Consider the following 16,829-nt stretch of genomic DNA (forward strand, 5'->3'; position numbering starts at 1 on the left):
TGAAAGAACACAAATATGACTTGTTCAGAAACAAGTAGTCAGGCCTAAAACACTAGCATTTATGTTAGAACCAGTACCTTTGACCCTGGGCTATCTGTTTTTTATAAAACCTCTTAATTTAATCGTTTATTTGGCAGGGGCAATGCACAGTAATGAACACTTAAAACATTCAAATGTATCAAGCGTAACAGTGCCAGATTTAGCTTTGAGCTCATTTCCATCACATAAAACATTTAAGAAAATTACATTTTACAAACATGGCAAAAACAAAATACATGATATGCAAAATAGCAGCATACACAAGTATTTATGACATGGTAATACAATATAGCAGCAACGACATATCAAGTGCAAGAGAAGATACAAGAGGCGAGCTACATAAAGTGCAAGAGGAGATACCCCTGTGTTAAAGTGCATTTAGCGGTGATTGCACGTCTGTTTGTTTCTCAACCATTCTTTGAGTTGACCTTTGAAGCTATTGAGAGAGGGACAATCCCGTATCTCAGTTGGGAGGCTATTCCACAAAGAGCTGCCTTTAACGGAGTGGACATTTTGTCCAAAAGTGGTCCGTCTGCGGTGGACCTGACAGTCTCCTCTGGTTTCTGACTGTGAGGTCCACCGTTGATTAGATCACAGTTGTTGAGAACCTTAAAAGATAAATAATTTTACACATTTACTTTAGACGTGGTTTCAGAGAGAATTCCAAACTGACGACGAAACATCTAGGACTGCCTTACAGATTTTATAAAAAAAAAAAAAAAAAAAATCCATCAGAAATTAATCCCAGCAACGCGTTTGACGGCAGCCAATGGAAACCCAACTCACACACCCAAAGGGAGGGAGAGCTCCGATGTTACCTGTGGATGAAGCCCATGGAGTGGATTCCGTCCAGAGCCTGCACCACTTCAGCGGTGTAGAAGCGGGCCCACTTCTCTGGGACGTCATAGTTGCTCATCAAGTTAACCAAGTCGCCACCCGGCATGTATTCCATCACCATGTAGAGGTAGCGGTCATCTTGGAATGCAAAAAATAGCTGAAGAATAAAAAAAAGAATTGGTTAAAACAATGAGCAAAAAAGACACAATTGAAAACATGACTTAAGAATTCATTTGAGAATCACACAAAGCTGGGTTAATGTCTGTGTGGTCTGCATTCAATAATACTACACTAAGTTAAGTAGGATTGTGACGCTTTGTCTCCATCACATCATACCTGCACCACCCATGAGCTGTTGGCAAAAGCCATGATGTCCCTTTCCTCCCAGAAGAAAGCAGAGTCCGACCTCTTGATCATTTCAAACTTGCTCAACAGCTTCATGGCGTATACTTTGCGCGTGGCTTTGTGTCTCACCTGGAAAAGATGAAAACCGTTTTAGTTGGGTTGAATTCTTTCTCAGAGCAAAAGATGATATAGATGATAGATGATATATATTCTTACCAGTTGCACCTCTCCAAATGCTCCCCTCCCAATAACTTTAACCACCTCATAGTCCACCGCTTTCATGCGTAGATCACGGATTTTACTAATGGTTTCCTTATCTAAAAAGAAACAAGGAAAGACAGAAGTTAGTCAGAATCAGAAACAGGTTTATTACCAGGTAGGTTGACACGTACGAGGAATTTGACTAGGTGTCATGGTGCATACATAAAAGTAAAACAAAATTCAAAACACAGATATTATAGAACTATAATAACATTCCAAAAATTATAAAGAATATAGTAAAATATAGCAGTATTTACATTGAAATAGAAGGGAATATAATATGTGCATTAATAATAAAAATATATATATTGTGTACATTAATTTAATGCATGGTATAATAGAAAATAGAAGCGTTATAAGCTAAGACCAGGGTTTCCCACACAGACTATACTTGGGCGGGCCGCCCAGGTATATTAACGGCCGCCCAAGTATATTTCGCGACCCATTTAGGTTTTTTTTTTTTATTCGTACGTGACCACGACGCCATCTGCGATCGATTAACTTGTGGACAATGATCCCTCGCTCCCTTGCACTGATCTCGCCTCCTTCTGTCCTGTTAAGTGGCCTGCCTCACACAGGGTGACTGGCTGTCCACATGATGTGGCCTGCCGACATGGCCACTGTCATACAGATCATAAATCAAAGCCCTTGATTGGTCTCTGTGTGTCATTCAAGCTCGGGATAAGCTCAGCTCAGGTGAGGTAAAGGACTCTCTGAGTGTTTAGATAGTTAACTTAGTCTAAGTTCTCAGTAGGTCTCAAACGGTGTGGTCACCATTTATGTAAACACATATTTCCATTTGAGAGGGTAGTGATTGGTCTAATGGATAGTGAGGTGGGCTGAAGATCGGAAGGCTGTGAGTTCAAATCCCGCCAGGAACACCACCACTAGTGTGCCCTTGAGTAAGGCACTTAGCCCTTAGTTACTCCAGGGAGAATGTCCCTGTAATCGGTCATTATAAGTCGCTTTGGATAAAAGCGTCAGCTAAATTAAATGTAATGTGATTAATAAAATATGCATGAATAAATAAATAAAAAGTTAACTGGGTGAAAAAAGGTAAGATACACTTTTAAAACTTGTTGAGAGAAAACTAGTCTTTGCTGCTGCCTCAAAGAGGAGCAGGGGGGAGAGGAGGGAGACAGGAGAGGCTGATTCAGGAGCACAGACACACTCACAACTATAAATGAACCAAAAATAAATTAATAAACAAGTTTCAGTGTTTTTTTCATATTGGAAATGGTATGTTATTGGTTATGGCCATGATTTTATGATTATTGAAATGTATACAGTTCTGTTTAATATAGGTGTTTCCATAGATCTAGTCTCTTTATTTTCCCCTCAAAATGCACCAGATTGATGCATTTAACTCCAAAATAAAAAATAAAATCTTACCGGGGGGCATGCCCCTGGACCCCCATAGAGGATTTGAGGTCGACCCCCACTAAAAATCACATGGATAGGTTCCTAAATACATTTATAAATACATAAAAAAATTTAAATAGTAACCCAGATATGTGGGAAACAGATCTATGAGATACACTGGCAGTTAATGGACCAGCACCAGAGGCGTTCCCATACACACAGGCGTTGGAGCTGTTCTTCATGAAATCCCAGAAGGATGAAGTGCTCTGACAAACAGTGCCATCTTTGCGCAAAATGATTATACAGGAATGAAAAGTCAATAAATAAACATGTTGTTAAAACTTTTTTTTTTATACACAAACTACATTACTACTTGTACTACAACATTTGAATCATCAGTTTTTCTTCATTTTCTTCAATTGTTCATATTTGGTTTATTAAAATAATTATACTGTGGTCATTGTTAAAAAACGTCTGCTATTATTATAAGTATTATTATTTGTATATTGCGCTTTCTGCCTTCCTGTCATCAGGAGTTAGAAATGTAATAGATTAGAACCGTCATTATGCTAAACTGCTGGGACATTTCCCTATAGCCAATACCTTTATACTTTCTACCCTTCACTTACTTGTCAGCATAGGTCGGCACTGATGTACAGAGCCGACCAAAGACCTTGTTTATATTGGCATCATATTGCAGCTGAAACGTTCTCTCCCTCTTCTTCTCATACTTCCTGTCACTCTCCTTTAACTCCTCCGGTGACATTGTTTTTTTGCCCGGCGCTTGGCCGGTTACCGCTGGTATTAAAACCATTTTGGCGAATGGTTAGGTGGCGAGAAAAGTCTGCAGTGAACGAGTCACGTGTCAACTTCTGCTATATGTTGACACAACGTGACACCTAAGCAGGCTCCCGTAGCAGAAGTTGACTTTCGTAGAAACAGCCATCCTGACAGCAAGCTGAAAAAGCTGACGGCGCCTCCGCACAGCTGAGATCTGCTGTTCAGGGAAAGCGTTGCTTACTGAGAGTTGGCCTCTCCCCAATGCAACAATTGCAAGCTCCCCTAGGGAAGATAGTATTCCATGTTCAGCCACATTTGGTCATAGTTAAAACAGGGGGGGATAATTTTCAATTCACATGGGTCAGAACTGGCACTGGAGCTCCTGGAAAAGGGAGATGCGGAGGGGGGGGGGCATTTAAGTTCAATTGAACTAAAAATAAAAAGCAAGGCCTGAGTTATTAACATAAGAATATTTAAGAGTGACTCATTTCCACTGTGAGCATAAGTTCCCTGGATCATGAAAGTCCCAGTGGACCTTAATGACATATAAAGCATGTTTAGAAATGGTACAAATCTAATATGAAGTTACTGTTACTGTGTGTATTTGCATGTGTGTTGGGGTGGAGGAGGATTATTTCCAGGCGGTCCCTTTATACATACAGTCGAGCAACCAGCTGATCAGGGTGCAAGGCACAGTGCATGGGGGAAAGAACTCGAGAGTAAAGAGCCCTTTAGGCAAAGCATGCTACTGAGAACCAGTTTCTCATAAGACAGCTAGTCCATTAATCCACATCCATCTCCAATACTTTGCTGCTATACACAAACGCACTGTACCAAGAGTAACTGAGGAGATGCCTAATGGCAGTTTTAGCCCAGGGATTTCCAGTAGGTTGGGTCGAACATCAAATATTACATTTCCTCAAACTTCTTTTTTGTTCCACTAGGAGTGTAAGAGAAATACTTACACTGACAAAAATAAACTTTTCATATAGGCTGTCCCCACTTTTGACTAACTTAACTGAAGTCAATACAATTTAAAAGATTGTATACAAAATGATTGTAAAATGCCTGCAATGCATTTCTGTTGCAGACCTATTGAAGGAAGGTCACACGCAGCAGCAGCAACAACAACAGTAGTGTAAACAGAGCAGCATGCCATCTGATCAATGCTGCACATGAACATGCATTTCAATGGCTGTCACTGCAAAGCGTTTTTGCTAAGATATCAAGACTGAGAATAAAAAAAGGAAAGCTAATAAACACAAAGGATAAACCTAAATGCAAAGAAATTGGGCAGTTATAATAGATGTATTGGGGGAAATGTAGATTTACCATCCGTCTGAGGGCACTGTGAAAAAGAGAAGCCATCAGGATAGACACCATGTGGGTCACCAGCCATTTATGAAAGCCCCTTTGTTAGGGACACTAAGCAGCAGACACCTATTGTGTCCAAGCCCACATGGAGGCGGTGACCCAATAACAGCCTTCTTTTCTGAGGCTAGGCTTATACCCATATGTACCGCAGTCTTCAAACAAAAAATGGCTCAAGTGAAAGACATATAGAGAGGAGGACATGAGGGAAGAAGCATGATGTGAGCTACTTACATCTACTCAAAAAGTTGTCAATGCTCTTGTTTTTCCTCAGGGCAGGAAAGTCAAGGTCATACACCAGTGCATCCAAGCCATCCTGTGGGAAGAGGAGAAAGGGTTAACAACCAGGCAAACAATGCTGCTCTGTTTACCACATCAGTGACATCACACACACACACACACAACATGCAAAAAGCAGTCCTGTCAGGCCTCTGAAGAACGGCTTTAAAAAGTCTTCTGCATAATGCAAGCAGTCGGCTTTCAGCCTGGATTACAATAATGTATTGTAAATAGCTGGATTTCAGTGCTGCTGTAAATATTCAGTTTCTTAAGTGGTTAGAAACAGATCTATTGAAGTGGCATTGGTCTATTAAATGTCGCCTGCAATGGACAGTACTCAAGTGTATTTAAATTCACTAAAGTATTATTGTAATGCTGGCAGAGAGTGTTTAAAATCCATGGTGTGCCTTTATAAATGCTTGTCAGGAATAAAGAAAAAAATGCTACTTCTAACAATTAATGGAATGGATAACTTAAGCACTCGCTATTGTTTTTATAGAAAGCCATCATTAACTGTAAAAGAGCCATTGCCTGAAGAACTAAAGAAACGTGTCTGGTCTAATTACCGTCAGGGCTATGTTACTGAACGTGTACATGAGAGCATATGCACTCTGAAAGGTTATGATGACTGGGGGCTTCTGCCAGCTGCTGAACAGAAATGTGTTTATGAGCCATACTGCTGAAAACCTTGAAGCCAAAGAGCAAACATGGACACTGTGAAAAAGAATGTTTCACATACAGCATGCAAAAATCGCTAACCAGAATGCCGCAGTTCATCACGACACAGGGGTATAATAAACCAGCTTTCTGTGAGTTCCATGTACAACTCATATCAGAAATAGGTGCAAAACTAGGCCTCCATACTGAGACACTCATGGCAAGGTAAACATACACATTGTATTTGCATAAGAAGCGGCTTGTTTTGGCTGGATGACCAATGGCAATATGTCCCACCCTGGTGACAAAGTATCTATTCAAATGTACTGAATAAATGTAACTTAGGTACTTTTCGATGACTAGGGCCTCAACAAAAGTCATACAGATGAGGCAACCCGTGTGAAAGCACAATAGAGTGCTGCAACACCCACACACCCTCGTTAGAAACCCTTTCATGACGTTGAGCTGCATAGTTCCTGTTAGTTGTAAAATAGGAGTTAAGAATGATGGTGTCTTTAAATTAAAATGAAAAGGACAGTGCACACATATCCATTTTAAATATGATGCGACAGCTAGAATATTAGAGTTATTTCCAAGAGCTAAAACACACAAGACAGACCAGATTGTGTCTAGCTAGGCAGGAGAATAAATGCTGCTGGCAGGATTTAATCTAATCTTCCATAATCCAGAATGGCTGAAAGAAGACTGGCACTCGAGCACTTGAGCATGACATACTGTTATGTATTCCCTCTGGCGGGTGTGAGCCAGATGTGGAAACTGAGCATCTTCTAACCCTTAGCCATGGGTCACCAAGCTTGCAGTTTTTTTCCTGAAAAAGGTTTGAGGTCAATATTACAGCTGTTCTGCCCATAGTATATCAAATAAACACCTTTATTTACTTGGCTACATTCTCCTCTGATCTCACAGTCATCGAATGAATCTTGTCATTCCTGTATAGTGAATGATGCTGGTGAAATATTCAAAGGATTTATTTTTGCTTCTCTGAGCAAAACAATGATGACACATGGTGAATCAGCAGCTCAGACAAGGCGAGGAATCCTCTTAAGTAACCTGATTGGAGGTCAGGGCCATACCCCCCCCCCCCTCTTTGAGACATAAAACAAGCAAGCGCCCTGCGGGGTGGGTGGGAGCAGGGAAAGAGGCAAATGGGAGGTGAGGAATGGCTGGTGGGAAGAACAAAGGCAACGTAGACAGAATGTGGGAAATTAATGAGAGGGTAGGTTGTGATCAACACACATGGCTGAGCTGAGAGCCATCATCTGCTCAGAGAAAACATACAGTCGACTTTCAGCGAGGCAAATGTACACAAGGCTGGGAGGAAAAGGGGGCCTTGTTGGCCATACGGTATCCAGCCAGCCTGCACTGGGAAGAAAAGCTGAAGAACCGAGTCCTTCAGGACCCTAATCACAAGGCTCTGTGCTCAGCAATGCACGTTTGCATAACTTCCTGCCGCAGAGAACTCTGGACAGCCACAGTAACATTCCTTAACAGGACTGTACACGTCAGAGCGCTATTTTAGGTATGTGGCCAAACAAGTTCTCAACAAAAAGTGAAGGAAGAGAGGGAAAAAAAATCCATCCCAAGTGCAGAGTCTTATTTTCAATCAGCACTAGAGTTCCTAACACTATGACGGAAAGGAGGAGGAAGGGGAGGGCTGGTGCAAGGGGGCCTGGCTAGCCCTATAGTAGAACAAATGAAGGACAAAACAAAGACATTCTGAAGACAGGCATGCTATGAGTCTTGAGACAACAGTGTGACAAATACCCAGGTTCAGTCAGTGAAACACTAGGAGGACACAAAAGAATCAAATTGCTTAATTGAACTAATTAGATTTTAGGGAATAAACGGTAAATTAGCTGAAGCAGTAAGAGTGTGTAGCACTGGGTGTGTGAGCAGCATCTCTGCTGTGGTGTCAGCTATCTTCATGGAAAGAGAGATACAGAGGTGTTTGGAGTGGGCCATATAGATTACATCCTAATATTAGATATATGCATTTGTGTCCACGAAACAGTGATATGGACAATGCTGTGGTAAAAGCAGGAAACCAGTTATGAATTAAGATATTCTAGCATATTTAATACCTGAAACCTATGGAAAAATCGACTTTTTCTATAACGTAGTAATGCAAGACTGCCCACAAAGGCCACCCGGGCTACAAAAGCACAACAATGATACAAAACTCTAACTATGATTACTTTATATCGCCTCGCAAAACAGCCATATTGGCCAACCCTCACATGCGTACTTGAATGCTTCACACATCAGCAGTATATCATTGAAAAAAAGCCAGTGTGTAAATAAAAATCAGCATTTTGTTTAAAATCACTATCCAATATATAATTATGAAACCAATCTAGCCACTGCTAACTAGCTTATGAACATCCAGGCTGAGGGTCAGAGGCCAAACATCATCTGTCACTATCAGTCTTTAGCCGGCAGACCTCTCTCGCTGGGTGAGATGGAGCAGCCAGCAACACAGATATGGCTGAGTTCAAAATCTGATTCCAGGATGTACTAAAAATGATGAGGTTCATGGTCAAGAATCACTGACAAAGCTCTTTCTTAGCTAATAATTCAGAGTAATTCCCAGAGGTAACAGTTCCTAACATAAGCACTTATACTGCACTTATTGCAGCGGACATTTCCAAGGGCTAAGGAGTCAGCTTTCCATGCAAACAGAAGGAAAAACGGCATCAATGTTCAAATGTGCAAGACAAAATGGAAAAGAAAGAAAGTGCAGATATAAATATTGTCACAGAAAGGTATCAAATATTACATATATGTGAATATAGCCTCTAAAACACCCTCATTCACTGTATGGTTAGGCCTGAGTTCACCAGGCAAGAGCACAACCATTTTAAGAACATCTAAAAAAGTAAGCGAGAATTTGTAATGTTAAAATGGAACATACACAATAATCATTCCTATTATAATCAGAGGAAAAAGCGTGCATTACAGCTACTCAAGTTGGTATAGTCCAAAGGCTAAACTGTATTATGCGGTAATCAAGAAATTGCTGAGAAACCAAACTTGCAGGACTTCTCTTGTTTCTGCTGATGCTGCTTCAGCCAGAGGGCGACACATCCTTGGGATTACTAAATAATAATATGAAATAGCATCCCATCACCCTTCATGAAATGTGGTAATAATAAAAAAGGCATGGTTATTTTAAAATGCACACGCCAGTGGTTGGCATTACACATGGCAAATATGTATTTAAGCTTTAGGAGACGGATCCACACACACAAGCTCTTTTCCAGACATTAAAGTCTGAGTTAACATTTCCATGGGAGACTCAGCCACATCATCCCTTTCTGCATGCCAGCACAAGGCATGTGGACTGGTCCAGTCCAGACCTACTTCTCACTTCCTTTTCTGCCACCTCTTTAAGACAATATGCTTTCCACATGCGAGCAGTTGTGCAGACAGCCCTTCAGTTTGCCAGGCAAATAAAGGCAGTTCCATTGCAGGCTGTGCCTAAAACACCAAATGTGAGCCATTCAAAACATCAAAACACTACATTGCGTTGTCACTGCTTAGTTTCAGATACAGGAAGAACTATAAGGGAATACATATCTATCTGTTTGGGATTTGGTATCCCTGAGATCCACTTGAGTATTTTTTAACTAGGTTCCTGCACCAAACTCCTTTTGTACGGTCTTGCTTTACATAATATCTACTGACAGAAAATCCCACTTACCTAGAAAGACTGCATATCTAACAACTCTACTGAATAAATGGCAGTGACAGTGAACCCAGGGGTGGCAAAACCGGAGCATTCCATTTCCTTATGAGGTCCCAGTGAGCGAGAATCACTGTCACAAATGCTCTCATGTCAAAATATAATTGAACTATAGCAACAGTGGAGAGGACTCACGTGTTTCCGATGGATGAGTTCTGGATTCTCGAGCAAAACTCTGCCGTCCTGCCTGCTCTGCACAGGATTTCGGACCCCAATAAATAACCGTCTAATTAAACATTGACTCAGCTCATTTTTTAACATCTTCTTCACAGGACTTGGGTCGCACAGTCCTGCTCTGTAAGTGGGACAAACTATCTGGGGCCCTTAAGATATGAGATGAAAGTAGAGCAGTAGGCTGTACAGTTCAATGGGTGAATCAAAGGATAGAGCATCCCATTATTAAAAGACTGGACCATTTTAGTATGCATTCCTGCACATAACGAGTCAGTTGAGGGAATGCAGAGCTACAAATAGCTCAGCCAATCGTTGTGCCCTTAGCTGAAGAGCAGAGGAGAGCAGTTTACAACTGACAGCCCTGAACGCTTTCTGACAATAGGGATGGATCAAATGGTAACAATAACCGTAACCACACAAATACATGTTTTTCAACTCAAGGGTATGTCATTTATAATTAAAGGGGGAGGGGAAATAGTACAGTTATCGTCGAATTAACTATAAATTACATATAGTTCAAATGGTTCCCGTCTGCATTGCAAAAGTATTAAAGTGCTTTGGCCGCCTCCAGGCAGAACGCTATGAAAATGATAGTAGGATTGAAAGAGTGAAGTGAACATTTCGTCATTCTAATATATTGTAACTAGTAGGGCTGAACGATTAATCGATTTTAAATCGAAATCGCGATTTGAAATGATGCGATTATCAAATCGCAAAGCCTGCGATTTTTTTTTTTTCTTCTTGTGTGTCAGTCATCCACACCAATCAGAAGTGCAGTGCTCCACATGTACCAGCCATTGTTAATCAATCAGAAGTGGCCCATGATAGAAGGTGATAGACAGATTGATCCAATCACCTGCCAAGTGCTTTTGAAAGTGCCTGCCCTTTCCAAATGGCTTCCAATGGAGCTTTGGATGGTTTGGTGAAACAAAGCATCTGAGTCAGGTTAGTGATGCTCCATCACATGTTCTACATCTAAAAGGGTGAATCTTTAACTGAAGCTTGACTTTAAAGCAACCCAACGGAAGTTTCATGTAAGTTTAGTTCTTTCACTCGTAGCTCGGGCTGCGGGGGTGCTCGAGACGGGAGTACGTTGATACGACCTTCCTAGCCGGAGTTATGGCCGCATTTTACAATAAACTTCCGTTGGGTCGCTTAAAAACAAATATCGCAATCGCAATATTTGTCAGAAAAATCGCAATTAGATTTTCCCCCAAAATGGTGCTGCCCTAGTAGCTAGCTATGAGCAGGGAACATAGAACAACAACACATTGTGTTGTATTCGAGGAATGCTGTAAACTCCGTGAATCCAGTATGCGTTTCAAAATCAGTGTCTCCTGGAAGCTACAACATCATCCGACAATAACAAGGCTGGGCATTAATATAACAATATATTAGTATATATATACAGCGTTTCCCCTAGGTTTACTGCTTTGGGGGGGGGCTGCCTGGCCCCCGGGGGGGGGGGGGGGCTCTGGAGCAGAGAGAGGAGCTGTGGATTATTGTTATTTATGAATGCATCAGTGTTTCTTTGAGTCAAAAATACTAAACTCATGAAAGTCAGTCGTTATCGGAGTCAAAGCTGCAGAAAATAGATACTGAAACATTAACATGCACATCAATTATATATATAAAAAAACAAAAATAAAACCACCTTGAATTTCAGGGGGGGCGCGGGGCTCCGTTGGCGAGCGCAGCGCAACTAACAAATCTAAAAGGATTCTTTGTTAAAGTGGTTACTGGTGTATGTAAAGTATAAGTAACTTGTATGACAAACCAGTATGTGCAATAACAATGATCTCATGTCATGCATTGCACCAGATTAAAAAGTTTCCGAAAAGGATTTTACAAAATCTCCGAGTTATATGTCAAGTAAAAGGCAAAAGGTTACCCGGCTTGTACAAATGTCAAGTTGTGTTAATACAGACAATCATCTTGCTCAAAACTGTGCAGATCTGTCGCCAAGATGAGAAGCAACTATAGCTGCTTTATCAGTGCTGACAACACCTTTCAGGTAAGGTTTGTACATTAAAGGCAAAGGTCAGTAGAACAAGGGCAGGCACTCTACACACACAGCAAGACAAGGAGTGACTGTACTCCGGCTGATACTCAACTTGGGCCAGAGCAGATTGACTATGCAAGGCAATTAGGCAGCGCGCCAGTAAAATGGTTCTACAAATCATTCTCATGACTCAAAAGTAGGCAGTTGTGACTGAAAAATTACCCCGTCGGTACAAAGGACCTTCATGGAAACAATCTGTAGACCCTGTGTTTGCTATAGCTTCTTTTTGAATCCTTAAACTCTAGGAATTGGGCAGAATTTCTAGAAAGGAAAGACATGCCAATTTTAGACTGGGCTAGATTGGAGGTGAAATAAATCTAAAACAAGTAACGCTTTACATTAACAAGTTTTACTTTATATATTTTTTTGCCAAAAAGCACCATTAAATGTACAAATAAGGAATTTCTTCCAATTAATGAAAATATATTGTAGTTGGACTTTTTGAGTTGGAAATAAAGGCAGACATTAACCTGCAAAAAGGAAAACTGATATAGGTCTATCCTTAAATTTAATGTTCCTCTTTAAATTGCCTCTAGGGAACAACACATTTTAATTAGCACAAAGCTTAATTTGCCCTTTTGTATTAGTGACACACCACATGTACAACAGTGTGGTGTTATTGATGTAACTGTTTCAGCCTATTCAACTGTTACATTGTAAATCACTTATAAATGAGAGCATCCACACAAGCATGCACATGCCGCATTCACACTTTCAATCACTGTCTACAATTCTGGTTTACTAGCCTCACAGTTTCCTGTAATTAGACTACTCTTATTACAGATATTGAATCCAGCTAAAAGAGGAATCAAGACACAGAGAAGCCATAGCACCCCAAGTAATAGTTAGAACAATAACAAATGCCTTTATCTTTTTCAAACAAAAGCAGAGCCTACGCGATGTAAATTTCAAAAAAAATCAACAAATAGCAAGTATTCTAATTTACAAAGTAATGACTGACTCTACTAGGGAACCCCCAAGCGGAAAGCAACTAACAACTAACTAAGGCTAACACGTTTAATCCAGACATATCATTTGATACAATTGATGAAACATATCAGTGTTTCCCCTACCATTGTCTTGGAGGCGCCCTGCGCCCCGCCAACGGAGCCCCGCACCCCCCCTGAAATTCAAGGTGTTTAAAAGTGTTTTATATATATTTTTTATATATATACATTGCACCAAATTGCAACTAATCTATATCTACGGTCACTTTTCACATTGAACACGTGCTCTTTTATTAAATAATGCTTTCATTTTAAATTGGGAGTTTAGTGTTTTTGACCCTAAGAAACACTGATGCATTAATCAATAACAATAATCCACAGCTCCTCTCTCTGTTCCAGAGGATTTAAAAAATATATATCCCAATGCCACCCCCTCCCCCCCTCGCTCAGACAGCACCCCCCCCCCCAAAGCAGTAAACCTAAGGGAAACACTGCATATTGAAAAACATAAATATAGACAATGATAGGACACTTAATGTCGTTCACATCACAATGTCAGGAATTCTGTCTGTTCAGATTGGCTCTTAAAAGTCCTGCATAGAGCACGATAATCGGGGAGGGGGCAGCCCATTCAGATAAGGTACTATTCTCTCCAAGCAGGATTTATTTAGGGGGTGACGATAAGGGCTGCAGGGTTGGAATACTGTGCTCAATGGGCCGGCCAAGAGCTAAGTGGTAAGGTGCAGGCCAAATGTCAGCAGCATCACACAACACAGACCAGGCTTCCATCGGAAAACGGTTCGGCCCAACAGTGCTATACTTCAGACAGAAAGCAATGCCAGCTAAGGACCCAGGTACAACAACATGGCCAGTAAAAGGCTTGCATTGTGTATTCTGATGGAACCTATTACTCATAGCTAAGCATGTCGGCTGCTTTATGAGTTAAATGTCCTGATTCACGGGCCTTTAGAAACATGAGTCTTCAGTCCACATAATTTTGGTTTATGGGTAGAATGAAGAGCCCACACCCTGCTACCTCAGAGCTGCCTGCCTGGGCTCAACTCTCTCCAGACGTGCAGAATGGCTTTGGGACACACAGGGAACTCCAGGCCAGTCAAAGACAAGAGGTTATTTGATTAGCATGGAATTTTATTAAGCTGTGGGTGGAGTTGCATGGTGGCAGAGAGAGCCTCATCAAAAGGCCTCCATTCATTGATCAGGCAAGATTGCAGAAAAGGGAAAAAAGAGGAACACCACCCTTGTGTGTGTGGCTGCCAGCAGGAACAGTCCCCACAGCTTTTTGCCATTAAAAATGCAGAACGTGTGCACTTTTTTAGGTGAGTTTAATTGCCTTTTTCTGCAACAGGATGGGAGGTCACAGAGACTAAGAAAGTTTTCTTTTCAAAAGACAACTATCCAGAGCAGCCTGTACACAAACACTTCATGTTGGCCGTGTGGGTTGTGTTTTAGGACAAGCCCCCTTTCCGAAACAGACTGCTTCCCCAATATTCCTTTGCTTGTTAAGTCAGACCACAGGCTAATACATCCAATGAAGATCCAGGAATCATTAATCAAATAGTATGACCTAACGTGAACAACACCTGAATGAGTTACAACGAAACTACTACCTGACTAAGTTACAGTAAAACTACTCTACACGCAGATTAAGAAGTACCAGTCACTCTTTGTTTATTCAGTGCTGGGGTAAAACTGTCACACTTCTGGTGAAATTCAAACCGAAATGTGCAATCTAATTACCAATATGAATGTTTGTTTCATCACACTAAACATACGATTGCAACTGCTCCCATGAGAGCAACAATTCGTGTGAAAACACTCCACTGTCGCCCAAGCTGAAAGGATCCTGATATCAACACACACTTGACTCAACAACGTCCCCCTTGGCATCCACTCCATGGTGAGTCAGTTGCTGGGATTGCCTCTTGTAATACAAACCTATGAAGGTGTTGCTTTGGGGTTTAGCACGTGGCAGCAAACGCCTTCTTTCTTCAGACAGAAGAGTCACTTCATGAGTTGTCAAGTGTATACAGGAAGAAACCAGTGACCTCCAGCAGATGAACTGATGCAGCTGGAGGTCTGCAGGTTACAACAGGCTGCTGGCAGCCCCATCACTTTAAATTAAACTTAGATAAGTATTTCTAGAGAAACAGCACCTGACCACCTACTTCCTAGTGATCTAAAAAAGCTAAATAATGCCACCACAGAGCCTAATCAGATTGTAGTGGGTGAAGGAGACCAATACAGAGGATTAGATCTAATAACATGACTTGTTTTACCTGGCCAGTGTTCTGTATTGTTGAGAACAATAACACGGTTCCCATATGTCAGTCTTGTTCGCTCACCTCACCTTTCATTTCTGATTAGTTATTAGAGCTAGTTTGTCAAGTACTCACAGTACATCATCGTTTAACATAAAACCTAATGCAAGTAATTACCACGTTATTGCTTTGGCCTGCAAGTTTATGACTGAAGTATCAAACTACTCATTATTTTCTAATTGCAAATCTTTAATATAAACACGAACACACAGGTGTTTGATCGTGATTGAGTGTGTGAGTAAAACTGGCCTGTCAGTGGCAATATCAGCACATTCCTTCAGTGACAATTGAGAAGACTTGTTGGTCTCGGAAAGAATTTCTGCTCCAAGGAGTAGACTGACCCCGAATGGTTGACTCGCTAGCCGCCTAGCCAGCAGCTAGCAAACTATAAACTTACCAGAAGACAATCCGTGTTTACTTCTGACTTTGGGTCCTTCAACATGGCATCGATTTTTTCAAACCGAGCCGCCATGCTTTCCCCAGCAGACATGTTTGCTGTTAAACTCAGCCCCGATGTTGGTTTGTGGACAAAAACAGCTCACTGGCGAGGCAGAAGGCTGGCTAGCTAGCTTTAGCAGCAGCCAGCGGTAGCTAGCTAGCCAAATGTTCCTTTCTTCGGGTGAACTTTACACGGCACTTCAAAGAAAAGACATCGTTCTCCTGCAGCTTTCACAGACGATGAAACGTTTAAGATTGCGTTGAATGTACAAAAGCCACATTTTCAGAGTCGAAAGATGTTTTCCTTGCAAACAACTTCAGTGGCAAAAGATAAAGTCGGCGACAGATTAGTCAGCCTCCGCAGGATGCCACTGAGGATAAGGGCTTAAAATGTTGGTGCATCCAAACAAAAGGCAATTAAAAGTTAGATGTAATGTATTTTTGAAAAGCACAGTTTACGGATATGTTAGTCCAGACTCGTTCCCATATTTTGCCAGGCCCTTGCAGAAAACGACAATAGATTCTGACAGCTCAAAAGTAGAAGTGGTGGGAAAAAAACTTCTGCTTCTTCCAAATTTCGATCAGTTTAAACACGGAGTCGTTACAACGTTTAACGGCAGTGCTTCCGCGGCATCCCGTGCACTGTCAATGACTGTCGACTGTTTCCCGTCCACATATATACATCTCTCAGGTCGAAGGCATACAAATCGGCTTTAGATATGTGTTAGTTTTCGGAAAAAAACAGCAGACGATGCCCGATTTTCTCCCACAGCCTGACCAACATGTCCGCCTTCCTGTTCAAACACCCCGGAGAAGCAACTTCAAAATGTCAAGCACTGCGCATGCGCCCTGACGAAGTGCATTCAAAGAGTTCACAGACTGATAGCAACATGTTGCTGTTCACAATGTTACACTGTGGGCTAACCGTGAGCATCTCATGAGAACCCAGGGGAGAATAATCATTTATTTAGTATTAGTGTTCAAATGTTTGCCTTCTTCCTTTAAAATGTTTTTTTTTTTTAAAAGCTTTTGTGTACTTCACAATTTCGAAACGTTTTTTATGCAGACCATTTCGATTTGCCTTTCAGTGATAGTAAGTACCTATCATGTAGCCTACCCTTAGTTATGATGTGTCATATTTATATTGTTTGTTTTGTATGCCCTATTCAAATATA

General features: G+C 41.2%; 1 protein-coding gene across 2 annotated transcripts in view; it reads right to left on the minus strand.

Annotated features, from left to right (window-relative positions):
- Nucleotides 1–16,475, minus strand: part of rock1 (Rho-associated, coiled-coil containing protein kinase 1) — a 35,651-nt gene extending 19,176 nt beyond the window's left edge. For both annotated transcript variants that reach the window (XM_034103970.2, XM_034103969.2), the window contains exons 1-5: nucleotides 15,614–16,475; nucleotides 5,230–5,311; nucleotides 1,438–1,538; nucleotides 1,213–1,350; nucleotides 858–1,033 (exon numbers count right to left, since the gene is read on the minus strand). In XM_034103970.2, the coding sequence (XP_033959861.1) occupies nucleotides 858–1,033; nucleotides 1,213–1,350; nucleotides 1,438–1,538; nucleotides 5,230–5,311; nucleotides 15,614–15,706 (590 nt within the window). In that variant the 5' untranslated portion in view covers nucleotides 15,707–16,475. The remainder of the gene's footprint in view (nucleotides 1–857; nucleotides 1,034–1,212; nucleotides 1,351–1,437; nucleotides 1,539–5,229; nucleotides 5,312–15,613) is intronic.
- Nucleotides 16,476–16,829: the final 354 nt, after the last annotated feature.

Source organism: Pseudochaenichthys georgianus, chromosome 17 (genome assembly GCF_902827115.2).
Source record: "Pseudochaenichthys georgianus chromosome 17, fPseGeo1.2, whole genome shotgun sequence".
In the NCBI taxonomy this organism is placed as follows: domain Eukaryota; kingdom Metazoa; phylum Chordata; class Actinopteri; order Perciformes; family Channichthyidae; genus Pseudochaenichthys; species Pseudochaenichthys georgianus.